The sequence below is a fragment of the Dermochelys coriacea genome, chromosome 8, assembly GCF_009764565.3.
Source record: "Dermochelys coriacea isolate rDerCor1 chromosome 8, rDerCor1.pri.v4, whole genome shotgun sequence".
In the NCBI taxonomy this organism is placed as follows: domain Eukaryota; kingdom Metazoa; phylum Chordata; order Testudines; family Dermochelyidae; genus Dermochelys; species Dermochelys coriacea.
Genome location: NC_050075.1, coordinates 86,991,907 through 87,009,143, shown reverse-complemented (window position 1 = coordinate 87,009,143; position 17,237 = coordinate 86,991,907). Strand labels below are relative to the sequence as shown.

At 39.8% G+C, this 17,237-nt stretch overlaps 1 protein-coding gene across 4 annotated transcripts in view; it reads right to left on the bottom strand.

The window, feature by feature from the left end:
* Positions 1 to 17,237, bottom strand: part of NEGR1 (neuronal growth regulator 1) — a 609,038-nt gene that overhangs the window by 181,169 nt on the left and 410,632 nt on the right. For all 4 annotated transcript variants that reach the window (XM_038413602.2, XM_038413603.2, XM_038413604.2 and 1 more), the window contains exon 4: positions 3,920 to 4,051. In XM_038413602.2, the coding sequence (XP_038269530.1) occupies positions 3,920 to 4,051 (132 nt within the window). The remainder of the gene's footprint in view (positions 1 to 3,919; positions 4,052 to 17,237) is intronic.

Genomic DNA, 17,237 nt, shown 5'->3' with positions numbered 1-17,237 from the left:
AACATGAGTGATTAGATTAGTCATACACTGTGTTCTGTACATCAGCAGTCTTGGACTTGTATTAGGGCTGCCAATTTGGGTTGGACATATTCCTGGAAGTTTCATCACATGACATAATCTTTAATTAAAAATTAATCTTTAATTCCTTGGATAGCTCAGCAGGGACAGAGTTCCTGACTGAAGAATACCCTCCCTCAACCTGGGGAGCCAGATGTTTCCCTCATACCTGTCCCCATCTTCTCCAGTACAACAATAGCAGGAGGGATAGCAAAGATTCCCCTGCACTTTCCATTTCTTCATCCTAGAGAATCACAAGAGGCCAGGTAGCTCTGAAGATCACTGTCTTTCCCCTCTAACTGAGAAAGGGGGTCAGATAATAGGAGAAGAAAGGAGAAATAATAGGCTGCTAGGAGAGGAAGACATGGGGAGTCCTGAGGTAAGGGAGACAGATGTGGCTGCGTGGTTCAGAGGGAAAGGGGGAGAAAGATAGGGAGGGGGCCACAGGAGACTGAGAAATTCTGATTCCTGTGAGGAGAATAGAAAGACTGTCTTAGAACCAGGGAAGACAGGCTCACAATGTAATTTGCACTTAGTGGTCCAAAGACTCTTTTACTGGAAGGTTCCCAAAATCCTATTATCTAGCTGTGGAAGGGGGCTAAGAATGAATTTGCTGTCTCTCTTTCAAGTCCTATGTTCCAGATTTGCCTTCAGTATATGTGCCTTTGGTAATGTCAGAGGGCTGCCTTGAAGTAAAAGGCTGTTTGGAGGCATGACAAGGGCATGCCTAGTAGAACCGCAGGTCAAAATCCTCTGCAGAGGGGCACACGGGCACTCTGGATGCAACTGCAGTGTGAAGGTTGAAACAACAGACGTGGAGTGACTCTAGTGGTGCTCCGCAGCTGGGGTCAATCTAACTGTCAAACTTCTACAGAGACCACTTGTATAAAGCTGAGCACAGAGATCAGGATCTAGCCCTAAAATCTTTGCTCCTGATTATGTAAATATCCCAACTGAAGTTTGGCACATATTGCAGGTTCTCAGTGCTGAAGTTAATTTTCTTCTAAATTACTTGAAACAGGAGAAAATCAATTTGGCTGCTTTGTGGGAAAAATAAAAAGACAGATAGTTCTAGATGTTTTATTTAATTTTTCTCTAGCAGAAAAAAAGGTTCATACAGAAATAAAAATGGCCAGCACTTAATCCTGGACATAATTAGTTTGTAGCTCTAAATAAAAATTATATTTATATTTTTAAACATTTATATTTAAAAGTAGCCAAAGTGTAAAATAATATTTGAAATATTCATTATTAATGGAAGTGTATAAGTGACTAGAAATTAGACTGGAGAAGCTATTAGGGCTCTCAGTATAAGGAATGATGTACTTAACAAGGCTATAATCCCCATCAAGGGGCAAAGTCAAACTGGAGGCATTTGTGTCACTAAGATCCATGACAGAATAACAGCTTACAGGGATTAAAGTATTTATTATTGAGCACCTTGCTAAAACAACTCTTTCAGGCTCACCAATCCCCTCTTCTATACCTCAGTTCCCTCCTTCCCTCTAGGTGCAAAATTCTGTCTTTACCTGAGTGGCTCTTGAAAAGGAGGTGGAAGAAAGAAGAGCGCTGTGAGGAACCAAAGTTTATTTGGCAAAAATGCCACCCTGAAGCTGCCAGCAAGGACGGCTGAGAGGGCACTGCTACAATGCTGCCAGGTACTGTTAACAAGGAGAAAGTGTGAATGTGACTAACAGTGACAAGGGGCATAGGCACAAGGGGTCTTGGGGCTGGAGATGCCTCTTAACCAGCAGAATATGTCCCCTGGGGTACATGGGATGTAGGGCAGTGTACCTGCTGAGTATACACCTTGGTGCTCACTTAGCTCTGTAAAAGATTCTGGGACACAGGTTGCATGAAAGTCACTCCACAAAATAAGGGCCCCACTCTACAAACCTTTAGTGATGTGAAGCCAATTAGACTACTGTAATGATAAAGGACCAATATTGTAAGGATTTGCAGTTGTACTGTAATACACTATATTATAACAAAACATTGAAGAATAACAATGCTGTACACTTACATGTTGTATAAAACTATTATAGTTATCCATAAAAATAACACTAATTTTAGATTTTTAAAACAATTATTTTTACTTTCCAAACTTTGGGGGTCTATTCAGCAAAATGTTCATAGAAACAAGGGACACAGGAAATAATGAGTACAGTGTGAGAGACTCAGTGTTAGCTTCCTGAAACAGTTCTGCTCATATTATCATTTTATCAACATAAACCTGATCTATGTACCAACGTTTCTATGTATTTCAACCCTGGACCTCTCCAAGGCAGAGAGTTTGCCAATTATGGTCAATTGTACCAAACCCTCTGGTGGTTTAGGGACATGTAAAAAATAACCTACTAAGGCACTGATTCTGCTTCCCTTACTCTCTCACATCATTATAAGTACTACTCCATGTGATTAAGGGAGGTAGTATCTTGCCTGTAATGATAAGAATAAAACAATCAACTAAACCTCTATGGGTAAAAGGCAACTGCATTGATCTACTACATCCCAGCACATAATAGCCTACAGCCATACCATTTCATAAAGCAAACAAGTTCAGGCCCGGTCAGTGTTCTGATAGGATATCTCCAGGGAAAAACCAGGTAATGCAGTTAGTAGCGTAAGCAATTCTGCCAGCCATACTCCTCTCTCTGAATCATTACAGAACTAATTTCATAGCACGGTGCTAAAAAGCACTGTGCTGTTACCGACACTAACTTTTGAAGAAGACACAAACCAAAGTCCTTGCAACTTGTAATTATTTAAGATCCCAAGGCAATTTTCAAGAGAAGAGGAGTGTTAATCCTGGTGACCTGGCCAAATTACAATCTGAGTAATTGCATTTAGCCTACCTAAAATTTCCCTTATAGTTTCACCTGAAGAATTTATTCTTATTTTCTCCCCTTAAAAGTTATATAGTTTTACTAGCATATAATTAGTGTAATATTTCAAATCAAAAGGGTAGTGTAACTGTTCTAAATTGACAGGAGAGAGCTATCCTGTCGCTTAATTACTCCAGCTCCCACAAGCAGTAGTAGGTATGCCAGCAGGAAAAGCTCTCTCTCTCTGACATAGCACTATCCACACTGCTGCTCAAGGGGGTGGCTAATTCACATCCCTGAGCGACATAATTTATGTTGATTTAAACTGTAGAGTAGCCTTAATCTGAAAGCAAACCACTGACAAAAAAGCCCATGTAAGAATAGACTTGACAGACTATAAAGAAATCTAACAGCCAGTCTTATGTACTTCCATTGATATCAGTCATCTCCACTAAGATGTTAATGAAATAATTGCATTCTAGCAGAGCTTCTCATGTATTTGTACTGGGGTTATATCATAATAAAACCTGCTATTTAATATACGTCCACTGAGATAGACCAGTCTAAATGATCTCTTCTTCCCACATTACTATACAACTGCACAAAATTAAACCACAGAACACTGTGGCAAAGGAACTCTGAGAAAAGAATATAGCCTTCAATGTCCAAATAAAGGGATTCCAGTCCCATTAGTAATAATGAGAATTATACAGTTCAATCGCCAGTATGAAAAAACAACACCACCCCAGAGTCTGACTTATGTCCACAAAATCAACAAATGTGAAATGTCAACCATTACCATCCTCCATTTTGCAGAAGGGTTGGAGGACACATAGATAATTTCAACCTTTATTCCACAATGTCTCCCTTTTGTGGGATTAACTCGGACCGTGACTGTCCAGGATGTTTCACTACTTTAACAGAAAAGGGCTACTATTTCACCAGCTTGTTGCCACTTTACTACAGTAGTCTGTTTTCTTCTCAGCTGTGTTTTCCTCTCCATTGGATTTAGTGATTAAAACAGTAACAGGACTTACAGTTTACTGTGACTTTTACTTTTTTCACATCTGGGACTGAGACATCATTTTCTGCACTGCATTCATATTCCCCAGCCTGGTCTCTTGTAATTCCATAGATGTCCAGATATTGTCCATTTTCAAATGGTTTTGCTGAAATGAAAAGAGAACGAGAGAGAATAAATTAGAGAAAGTTTAACTGGAGGTGCATGAAGCATCATTCAGGTATAATAACTAACTCATGATTTTCTTCTGGATATTCCTGACAAAATTATTCCAAATGATACTGGGCAATTATTACAGCCTTTGTTCTCCCACCTACAGAAAACAATTTTAAGGAAAAGAGAGAAAGTTTAACAAGTGATACTTTAACAACTACTTCCCAGGAAGGGGTATACATATGTTCTTTATCATTTTTTCTTGTATACACATGTTCTTTATAATCTCAACATACATCAGATAAACAACTGCAAAATGGGCATATATCTATCAATCTTCTACCACTGTAGATGAAATTCACCAATATGGTTCCGTATATATTGACTTTTACAAAATAAATGTGCTGCTTTGACTGGGAAACTGACACATTTTATATATATTTTATTGGGAAAAAACATTTTGACTAAAGCTTCTGAATAAAAATATTTTATTAACATAGACATCCACTATATTCTAGCTCATCCAGAAATTTGTATACATTGTTATAGATGCCTGCTTTCAAAAATCAAGAACTAAAACAAATAAAAAGATAACTAAACAATGGAATAGCTAATCTCTCTCTACTAAGGAGTGTTTATATTGTACTAAATTCTTTATTCAATCTTCCTTCAGGCAAACTGCCAGTGAAAAATGGATTTAGTAAGAGCTAAGTCAAAACTGAGCAAAGATATCTGGGTCGGCCCATCCATAATAAGCAAAAATGGTATCATAATTAACAGTGATGGCCAGATATTTATTTGATATAAAACAACTTGAGAAAACAAATCTGGTGCGTGTATATATCACTTGTTGTGGACGCAGTTATGAATGTGTTATTTATTCTGAAGAAGGACAGTTTATGACTCAAAGGACAAACTAGCTGTCAGGATGCATGGGCCGAGCTGACAGTACTGCTGCAGACTTAAGCTGTGACCTTGAGCAAGTTGCCACAACAATTTCCCCAACGCTGCAGAGAAGTGTTGCCAGGTTAATTGTAAGCACTTTGAGATCCTTAAGGAAAGTTCATTTTTCTGTCCTTTGAGCAGTTCTCAATACATTAAAGAACAAACAAAATACCTTTAAATTCTGCACAAAGTTATAAACATTCACAACAAAATATAAAATAAATTGAAAAATATTAATTAAATCTTACTAAAATGCACAACAGTGGTTATAATAAATCACATGTTGGAATATACATGCTTAAAAAGGGGGAGGAATTGCTGGAAATTGCTATCCACACTGTGACAACATAGATAAGATTTGGTCAACTGTTAAGAACCCTGCAAACAATGTACAGAGCAATGGTAAAATTTTGAAACAGTTGTACCAGAAATTCACTCCATGCAGAGGATGAGTACAAGGCCTGTTCATTGCTTAAGTTCCTCTTAACCCTTATTTTGAGGATTTAATTGGTATATAGGCCTCCTGCAAGTTCTCTACACAGGAGTTTCTATACTTATCAAGATGTCACTCACTAACAGGTCCCAGATACTCCAGCTCATTCACAGGAAAAAAATACCACAGAAAATACCAGTTCCAAAAAAGTAGGAATGATAAAACTGCAATGGAAAAAATATGAATTGAACTTAACTGTGATAAAATCTAGTGAAATAATTTACAGGATACAGTAAATTGCACCATGATGGTTTTTCCCCATGTTGTTCATAAGAGATAAATTATGAAAAGCAATCTTCCACAAAAGAACCAGCTGTTACTTTTCATATGGTTGGCTGCTGTTATATGCCACTGTTGCCAGGTTGAATCAATTTATTGGAAAATTTTATTTAATATCACTCTGAACAGAAACATATGTTGTTGTTCTGTGCTTCATAAAACATATTTGCTTGTATGTACAATCATCTTCTTGAATGTGCTGTACAGTGTATGCTGTTGAGGCACTGTATGAGAACACTGTATCACAGACACTAATTTTGGCTTAAGAAAACTATTTCACTGCATAAACCAAGGAACACTTTGCTGATTAATCTTTCAAAGTGCATACATTTGGCATATAAGGTTGCATTTCAGAAATTGATTGTAAAATGTCATTGTGGCTTGTGGTGGAGTACGAAAACCACAGGTGATAGGGCTGCATCAGACTCTCTATGGATTCCAATACAGTTTAGTGGCTGGAGGAGCAGCCACTCTTTTACTCCCTCTCTGTGGGCTCTGGGGTAATTGGATCTAGATAATTAAGTATATATTAGTTTATCTTCCCACAAGGGATATACTGGCTCTCTGTAAAAAGGGTGATGTGAGTGTTTTATGCAGATTCTCTGTGTTTAGAAGAATTTTATTCTATATTAGAGAAATGAAAGTAGATGACATGTCATATGGGAGAACGTCAGACAACCCAAACAATCAATAATCCATATAGAAACAGCAGGATATCAATAATCAACACCACACTGTGAACAGACTCCCGCTTCAGCGCCTCCAAACCCAGGTTGATAAGCACTCTTGGTAAATCATACAGCACACAGATTTCACTGGAGTAACATATAAAAATATGTTTACTATTGTTTTTTCCTTTATTTCCAGTGCAACACAGTGTAACGGCAGCTAGATGGAGGCCCACCTCTGCTCCCTGGTCAGCTTTTTATACAGCTTTTTTTTTTTCCCCTGGGTTCTCCAGTTGGAGAGCTAATTACCTCCTGAGTTCACCGGGCTCTCTATAGATGTAAGTGATTCATTCTACCCTTCCAAACCCAATCAAGCTACCTAACTCCTTCCTACTCTAACCACACTCAGTGTTCTGGGTTATCTAAGGGTATGTCTACACAGTGTTAAAAGACCTGAGGCACAGCCGCAGTTGGCCTGGGTCAACTGACTCAGGCTCACAGGGGTTGGGCTGAGGGGCTAAAAATTACTGTGTAGACATTCAGACTCAGGCTGGAACCCAAGCTTTCGGACCCTCTACCCTTGCATGATAGCCACTTTCAGCAATTTCTCTCCACTTTTAAGCAAATTTTGAGCTCCAGAGACTGAATCAGCTGACCCAGGCCAAAAATAAATTTGTAATCCCTGTGTAGACAGGTCCTAAGTGACCGGGGTGCTGGCCTCCAACAGGTTCTATTTGTAGCTGCTTACAGCTCTCTGGCACACTCACAAAAAGAGCAGGATACACAATCCACCCTACTCCTCTCTGCGGAAAATTACATCATAAAAGATTAAAACTGTGATAGTGTATCTCCTACAGAGAATTGTTAACAAAAGTAATATAAGAATATTCTAATCCTTACCTCTAGGAGCACTTAAAACTAGAACTGAGTTACAGGGAAGAAAAAAGTTCCAATGGGATCAGAGGTGTACTTTACAAAATATTATGGAAAGCACTGGGTACAAAGTCCAAAAAGGGTTCAGTGAAAGGCTACCAAATCTCCATGAACTTATTTAGCTACACAGAGGAAACCCTATCAAATTTCACATCCCAGAGGGCAATGCTCCAGTGAATCATATATGAAATGTTAGTATTTTTTTTTATTTATCCAAAAGGATCTACTCCAGTTTGTGAAAGACTCTTTAGTTTCCCCAGTTTGTATGATAACCCTGCATCTAAAAGCACATTGTATAGAGGCCACTCGCTTTTTTGTTTAAAGATCATATTGCAACATGAAGGAAATCAACTGACAAAAACTGGGTGAGTATTATTCCAATTTTACAAAGGAAACTAAGATACAGAGAAGTTAAATGACTTGCTCACAGCTACACAGCAAGTAAGTGGTGGATATGGGAACAAAAATCGAAGCTGAAATCCTTGTCTCCCTGACATTAGTGGAGTTTTTCTAATGAAGTCAGTGGGATCAGGATTTCAGCCTAAGTGTTTTGATGGTCTACTCTACCCACTAGACCACACTGCTTCCCTGGAAAGAACTTTCCATACACTCTAACTGTGCATACTAAAAATAATCACAATACTCAGTTTGGATAAGTCAATAATTACCACTTTGTAATTATCCACACAAACGTAGGCTAAGTCTGTGATAGCTAAATTTATGAGATAACAATTACATGGGAGGCTGTCAATAGGAAAGCACACTATTTGTTTATAACACTGAAAACAATGCATAAAACACTACAAAAGTATACACTACTGTATGTTAAAAATCCTTTTAAAATTATGAGATTAAAAACTCTCCAAACTAAAATTCTTTGGGGATTGGATCAATTATGAAAATGTGGAGACAGTGTATGTCTAATCTTGGGGGTAATTAATGCCTTTTTCAATTCTGATTACCAACATGAATTTGGAAAGAAGACAATAAGTGAAGTGTAGTGTCTTGCAAATCCATAAAATAGATATTCAGGATTAGACTCACTGGCCACTAACTAACACTCCTCATTAGAAACCCAAGGTTATTTTTTTTAATGCATAAACATAAGGAAATTCCCCAACTTTCTCTCTCCTATCTCTAGCCTTCTTAACCATTCCTTGATTGTAACTGCGCTTGTGGCATTTACTTTGCAGTCTGAATGAGATAATACTCAGCCTCAGCAAAGATCAATATCACTGCCATTCCATATTGACAGAAGTGACAGGTTTATGTATTCGGCACAACTCTGCTACCACACAAATAGCATTAGTTCCCAGATCTGGTAAGCAGTCATCAGTCCTATTGAAAATTATCAACAGAAACAATATCTGCAGGGAAAGTGAATGTGTAAATAAGTATTGACAAAAGACTGCTTCTTGACACTGTTAGGGAGAAAGGGTGCTGAATAACAAATTGCTACTGCTCTAACTCATCACAACTACTACGTAGAAAACTTGGGTTAGGGTCGCATGGTACCCATGTAGAAGATGGCTGCCTAGTCCCAGACCTCCTCACTCCCACATATTAATTCATCTCTGATAATTACTTTCCTAACAAACTGGCAATACATTTCTGACATAAAAGTTTAAATTAAACCCTTGGATAAAGTTCAAACTGTTGAATATGAATTCCAATGAAAAAATGAGAGGCAACAAAAGACCTACATTTGAATCAACTAAGCAGCTTAAGGGAGAGGTTGCAAGGCTACAGTAAAACCTAGCCCAGACATTACAGCACTGAAAGAATTCCTCACAGACTGACTAGATTCAATCTCAAAAGATATTCATGGACTCTCTAAACATGTAAAATCTCGAATGTGGCACTTGGAAAATAAGCTACAAAAAACTGCCATTGAAACCAGTGAAATTAAAGAAGAAACTGCCTCCTTCACGTTTAGATTAGACAAACGGGAAGAAAAACAAGATGACTTAGAAAACAGATCTTGAAGAAAGAACCTTCATCTTTAGGGCATTGCTGAGGGGCTAAAGGAGAAGGATATTATCAGCTTTCTTCAAAAGCTGATCTCTGACAAACTTAAATTGGACTCCCAAGTTTCCCCCATTAGACATTGAAAGGGCTCATTGAATGCCTGGTAATAGAAGGCAGGAGTCTAAGCCCAGACCCATCATCTTCAAACTGCTGAAGTTCAATGTTAAAGTAATGTTAATGAATGCTGCAAGAAAAATTGAAAGCCTTATGTACAAAGGTCACAAAATTTCTCCTTTTCCTCACTTCCCAGCTGAACTTAACAAAAAGAGGGCTGCATTCAATGGCATAAAGAAAATTCTGAGGGGGACCAAAGTCAGATATAGCATCAAGTACCCATTCACCTTCACTATGAATTTAGAAGACTCCAGAGGGCATTGGGCAAAATCTCCTCTGAAGCTTGACAGATACTTCAAAGGCTGAGACTAAGGCCAGATTTGAGAATCATAAAAGCATACCTCAACAAGTTTAAAAATCAGTTTGTTTTCCTATGTTTTCTATGTAGATATGGTAATATTCACTTTATATAATCTTCTAACTCCTAGAAGATAACCAGCTAGGTTGAACTTTTCTTTGATCTCCTTTGGGACTGAGCAATAGCAACAACTGAATAGCACTGTGATGCATAAAGCAACAGTTTAACACTAAGCTGGGATTTACAGCGCCACTGCTAGACAGAATCTCTTGAAGAGCTCTGCCTCTGATAGGTCATGTTATGGTAAGCACACGTCCCTTGGAACAGTAAATATTCCTGACATGTAAAGTAGATTATAACCTAAACCTTAAATAGCATTAGTTATTCAAATTGTGCAGGGCATTTGACATACTATGAACATGATTTTTTTATATTGTTGTATTTTTCATATTTGGTACTAGTTTATATTGATTTACCAAATCAACTATAAATTTATAAGTGATGAGTCTGTGTATATATACATATGTTTATGAATGTATACATAAAAACTTCTGTAGGTAGAAGTATATTATACATGTTTTTGAATACCCAATGGTATTTACAGGGTAATATTTGATTTCAAATATATTTGCATGTAGAAATGTTTAGACTATTAGTAGATAATACAGGAAGGAGAAAAGCAGATGAAATTGAAGCCATCAGGGATCTGAACATGCCCACCCTGGCTTGTTTTAGGTCTGTTAATTTTTTGTTTTCTGTTACAAATATATTTTGGAAGACACATGATATTATTTAACTATAGATCTTTTTGTATACCTAACTCCCTTAGAGGCTCAACTGAAGGCCTCAAAACTAACCAATATCTAATATGTATAATACAGACCATATCCTAGAGATTTTACAATATCAGTGGGGAAATATGTATCTTTAGAATAAGGTTATATGTCTTAATATAGAATTTAAAACTTTGCATGAATTTTCTTGGAATATGTTCCTGGAATATGAGGGGACTTAATCAACCTTCTAAAAGAATTAAAATCCTGAGACACCTCAGGTCAAAAAAGTTCCAAGTAGCTTTATTGCAGGAAACTCATATAGCATAAATAGATGCCAAAGGAATCAAGAAGATGTGGGTAGGTATTGAGTTTCATCCATCATTAAATTCTAAGAGCAGAGACACAAACATCTTATTTCATAAAAGAATAACTTCTCAATATATACAGTCTTGGTCTGATCCTGAGGGAAGATACATTCTTTTTGAAGGCTGTTTCAACTCAAAAAAGTTAATTCTAGGAAGCATTTACAAACCAAGTGGATTCTGAATTTTTCAAAGACATTGCAGACATTCTTTCTAATAAAAAAAGACATTTCTGCATTACCGAGAGGCTACTGGAATACTATGGTAAACAGACATCTGGACAAATCCAGTCTCTCAAAGTACAAGGGGCCAACCCTCATTACAGTAGAACCTCAGAGTTACTAATGCCTTGGGAATGGAGGTTGTTCGTAACTCTGAACAAAACGTTTTGGTTATTCTTTCAAAAGCTTACAATTGAGCATAGACTGAAAACAGCTTTACTATGCAGAAGAAAATGTTGCTTTTAACCATCTTACTTTAAATGAAACAATCACAGAAACAGTTTCCTTACCATGTCAATTTGTTTTTAAACTTTCCCTTTATTTTTTTTAGTAGTTTACATTTAACACAGTACTGTAGTCTATTTGCTTTTCTTTCCCCCCTGCTGGCATCTGATTGTGTACTTCCAGTTCCAAATGAACTGTGTGGTTGACTGGTCAGTTCGTAACTCTGAGGTTCTACTATATTAATGAATGAATTGGATTTAAAATATATATCGAGACCGAAACACCCCAAGAAGCATGACTATACATATTTCTCTACAGTACTTATCTTACTCCAGAACTGACTTTTCTTGTGTCTTCAAAACAAATTCCAGCATACCCAGAAGCAGCTACTGATAATATATCAATTTCAGATCATGCTCCCATTATACTTACCTTAAACACTGTTTACACATCATTAAAATCTTCCAGGTGGAAGCGGAACACACTGCTACTAAAAGATGTAAAGTTTTGTCCCATAGTCGATTTAGTCATCTCTAACTCCACACACACAAAAAAACACTCAGTTACCTCAGATTTCTTCTTCTGGAAAGCTCTGAGAGCTACCATGGAGTTGAATGCATAAAGCATGCCTCCCAAAAGAAGAATGAAAAAGACTCAATCCTAGACTCTTTGAACAAGGAAATAGATGAGTTGCAGAGATTGCACTTAACTGACCAAAATAATGAAAAAGTTCTATGTTCTCTATTCAATGACAAATATAAATATAATGAACGCTTATCCAGCCAAGTCAAATTTGCACTCAACAGTGTCTAAGACAGATATTATGAATGGGGAGATTAAGCAGGTAAACTTCTTGCCCAGAGACTTAAGATGGAATAGGCCCATGACAGCGTTTCTTCCTTATCACAAGAAGATGGGGATTGGGGGAGGCAAGGAGCCATCCTTAAACCAGTAGCTCTAAATAATCAATTTAAACAATTCTATAAAGATTGATATAAATCAGACAACCAATTTGACTCTAATAAATTTGACCTTTTCATTGAATACCCTAACTTCAGAACAGAAGTGTTGTTTTTATACCCTAATTTCAGAAGGGGAAGTTACTCACCTTGCAGTAACTAAAGTTCTTTGAGATGTGTGTCCTTGTGGGTGTCGGTGTGTCTCAGCACCATTGATCAGAGATTTTCGGTAGCAGTGCCTGGTTGGGATGCAGGCACCCAGTTAGTATCTCCCGTCTAGTTGGAATCTTCCTGAGCACCTGAGTCCCGCACACCCTCAGTTCATTCTCTACTGTGGAGCGATTATACTAGTACTCCAAAGTAGAGAGGAGGAAGGTGGGGAGTGGAGCACCCACAGGGACATACATCTCGAAGAACTTCAGTTACTGCAAGGTGAGTAACTTCCCTTTCTTCTTCAAGAGCTGTCCCTGTGGGTGCTCCACTCTAGGTGAATGCGTAGCAGTTCCCACTATGGTTGGCAGGACTTTGGAGATGGGGCAGTCAGTACTGTAGAGAGTACTGTATGGCCTACTATGGTGTCTGCCGTGGTATACTGCGTGATAGCATAGTGTTTGGCAAACGTGTTCAGATGACCATGTAGCAGCTTTATAGGTGTCAGAAATGGGTACATTATGTAGGAAGGCAATGGATGTCAACATAGCTCGACTGGAATGAGTTCCAATGCCTTCGGGCGGTTGAATATTTTGAATACAGTATTTTGAATATTTTGAATACAGTAAGAGGATCTGATGCAGTCAGAGATCCACTTGGACAGACTTGTCTAGAGATACTGTACCTTTCGATCTTTCGGTGATGGAGACAAAGAGTCGTGGAGATTTATGAAACGGCTTAGTCCTGTCTAAGTAAAAGGCGATTGCTCGCCTGATGTCGAGAGTATACAGGGATGCCCCATGTGAAGTCTTGTGAGGTTTGGGATAAAAAGTAAGCAAGTATATCAGTTGGTTAAGGTGGAAGGTGATACCACCTTAGGGAGAAATGATGTGGTCTCAGAGTGACTTTGTCTTTGGAGAAGATTGTGTAGGGAGGATGGGCCATCAGGGTGCTTATTTCACCCTACTCTCCTTGCTGATGTTATTGCAACTAAGAAAGCTGCCTTCGTGGACATATGGAGAAGAGAGGAGGTAGCCAAAGGCTCGAATGGAGGTTTCATGAGAGCGTGAAGAACAAGGTTAAGATTCCATGTAGCTGCCACTGGGTAAATTTCAGGGTAGAAATTTTGCAGGCCCGTGAGAATTCGTTTTATGGTGGGGGGGGGGGTAAAGAGTGAAAAACCTTCTAATAGGTCATGGAAGGTGGTAAGCGCTGCCAGGTGTACTTTGATGGAGTTGAGCGAAAGTCCATCCTGTTTTAGTTTCAGGAGGTAGTCTAGAATGTTAGGGAGGGTCACCGTATTGGGCATTAAGTGATTATGTGAGCACCAGAGGGTGAAACGCTTCCACTTCTGCAGGTAAGTTTTACAAGTGGAGTCTTTTCTACTGTGCAGGAGGATGTATCGGACGTGCTCTGAACAGGCTAGTTCATGGGTTTGGAACCATGAAGGATCCAGGCTGTCAGGTGGAGTTTTTGGAGATGGGGGTGAAGAACCTGTCTGTTGTCCTGGGAAAGGAGATCTGGCCTGTTGGGGAGAGCCCGCGGATGATGGGAGGACATGCGGAGTAAGTAAGGATACTTCTGTCTCGGCCAAGCCAGGGCAATAAGGATGACCTAGGCCTTGTCATCTACGATCTTCTGAAGAACCTCATGTAGCAGAGGGATTGGTGGGAGTTGTTCCACGGGATGAGGAACGCGTCTCCTAGGGATGCAGTCCCTAGTCCTGCTCTGGAGCAAAACAGCCCACGTTTTTGATTCTGGGTTGTGGCAAAGAGGTCTATTGATGAGGTGCCCCAGAGGGAGAAGAGCTGTTGAAATCTTGCGGGATGCAGTTCCCTTTCGTATTCTGTTGAGAAGTGTCTGCTGAGTGTGTCAGCAGTAGTGTTGTGGTAGCATCAGCAGCCTGGTAAGTAGGAAGCGATGATTTGTATTTGATGTTGTATGCACCAATTCCATAGTCAGATGGCTTCCATGCAAAGGGAATGTGATCGGGCTCCCCCTTATCTGTTGATGTAGTTTGAAGGGATTGGTTTTTCTTCTTGAACACAGTGTTTGGCTGCTGTCAAATCTAAAGGAAAACAAAGTCATTTATTTAAAAAAGAGCTCTTCACAGATTCTTCTTGTGTCCTCTGGTGATGTAACACTGTGGCCTACTGTTCGGGAGTCTGTGTAGATTTCATAATCATTTCCACCTGGCATGGTCTTATCTCCAAAGAAATAGATAGTCTTGTATCCATCGTTGCCAGCAATTCCTAAGCAGTATCTCTTATTCCAATCATTTGGAAATACATCAAAGCTTATCTGCCCCCCTATAGAAAATGTGAGGCCTTTTCGTGCAAAATTCTCTTTGTAAATCAGATACAAATTTCTCTCTTATATGTTCCCTTTTATCAAATTCATAGAACTCAATTCGCTCTTCCTGGCTTTAGTACATACATGCTTTGCTGTCTGTTAAGACCCAAATAGATTTGTTCTTTATAAGGGGAAGAAAGTGAAGGCATGCTCACCTCACTGCTCTGAGCTCTAAGAGATTTATGTGTAGGTACGTCTCTGATGCAGACCACCGGCCTTGTGCCCTGTGTCCCCCTAGATGCGCTTCCCAACCGATTAGGGAATCATCCATAATGAGCACGGGTGTTGAGGATCGTTGCTGGAAGGAAACTCCCGTGCAGAGGTTTTCTGGTCTTGTCCACCAATGTAGGGAAGCTAGAACATTGGGAGGAGGAGTTAGCAGTGTCCCTAAGGTATGTCTGTTGGGTTTGAAATTGGAATTGAGCCAGCCCTGAAGACATCATGTGTAGTCTGGCATACTGGACCATAAAGGTGGTGGCTGCCATATGACCAAGGAGCTGTAGACAGATTCTTGCCTGTGTCCTGAGATGAATAGAGAGCGTGCGTAAGAGCTGCGTAATAGCGAGGAATCTGTGATATGGGAGCGAGGCTCTGCTCTGGATTGAGTCGAGATGAGCTCCGATGAACTCGATCGGTTGTGTGGGTGTCAGGGTGGATTTTTGGATGTTTATTTGGAGGCCTAGGCTGTGAAAGAGGGAGGTGGCAAAACGGGTAGCTTGAAGTGTCTTGCCATTGGAGTTGCCCTTGATGAGGCAATTATTCAGGTAGGGGAAAAGCGTGATCCCATGTTTGTGGAGGTGAGCCATGACCATGGCTAGAGTTTTGGAAAAGACTGTGCTGTGGAGAGGCCAAAAGGAAATTGGTAATGTATTGAAAATGGTCGTGACCGATTGAGAATCGTAGGAAGTGTCTGTGAGCTGGATGAATTGATATATGAAAATATGCGACCTGTAGGTTGAGGGCTGTGAACCAGTCCCCTTGATCAAGTGCAGGAATTATTGTGCCCAGTGAGACCATCTTGAATTTTTGTATCCTCACTAATTTATACAGTCAGCGTAGATCTGGTATAGGCCTCCATCCCCTGGTCTTTTTCTGGGTCAGGAAGTAATGGGAGTAGAACTCTTTCCCTTGATGTTGGGTCAGCACAGATTCCACTGCGCCTAGCTGGAGAAGGTGAGCCACTTTTACGCGAAGTAGGTGCTCGTGAGAGGGGTCCCTGAAGAGGGACAGGGAAGGGGGAAGGTAGGAGGATAGGATATGAATGGGATAGAGTAATCGGACTGAACTATTTTGAGGACCCAGTGATCCTGTGTAATACGCTGCCAGGCATCTTGAAAACTCTAGAGGCGGTGGCCAAATGAGCAAGTGGAATCAAGGAGTGCTTGCGCAGACCCTTGACCAATGTTTCAAAATTGTTGTTTATTCCCGGATAGGTGGGAGGTGGTTGCTTGAGCTTGATTTTGTCTGTGCTTAGGGGGTCTAGAGCGATTCCTATTTACGTCATATGGTTTGGGTTGGGACCGATAATATTGTTGCGTGTACAGTCTTTGGTAAGGTTGGTATCATTGTCTCCTGGGAAGAGATGGGTGAATACCCAGGATGCGCAGTGTCACTCTAAAATCTTTCATGGTGTGAAGTAGTTCATCTTTTTTTTTTTTTTTTTGGAAAACAGTGTCTTTATCAAAGGGGAGGTTCTCCACTTTGGTCTGCAGTTCTTTAGGGATGCCAGATGCAGAAAGCCATGAAGATCTGCGCATAACTACAGCAGCTGCAATAGTACAGGCTGCTGTGTCCACCGTGTCTAAAGAGGCTTGTAGGGCCATTCTGGAAATCAATTGGCCCTCGCTCAGAATTGATTTAAAGTCCGCTTTCCTATCCTCTGAAATGTAGGAGGCAAATTCAAAAAGTTTATTGTAGTTATCAAAGTCATAGCTGGCAAGAAGTGCAGAGTAGTTTGCAACCCTGAATTGTAGAGTGGAGGACGTGTAAATCTTGCGACCCAAGACATCAAGGCATTTAAGGTCCTTGTCTTGTGGGGTGGGCCGATATTGTGGCTGTTTCGTCCTTTGTGCGACTGCATCCATGACAAGAGAGTTCGGTTGTGGGTGAGAAAATAGGAAGTCAGCAGGAACATAGTATTTATGTTCAGCCTTTCTGCAGGTTGGTAATAAAGAAGCTGGAGTTTGCCAGAGAGGGTCAGCTGGTTCCAAGAGTGCTTCATTTATAGGAAGCGCGATTTTTGAGGGTGCAGAGGTTTGAAGGATTCTGAGAAGTTTGTGTTGTGTCTCCTGAACCTCTTCTAGGGGGATGTCTTAACTGAGTGCCAACTTCAGTGGCTGAGGCTTTAGAAAGAGCTGAGGCACCTGTCAGCACAGAGG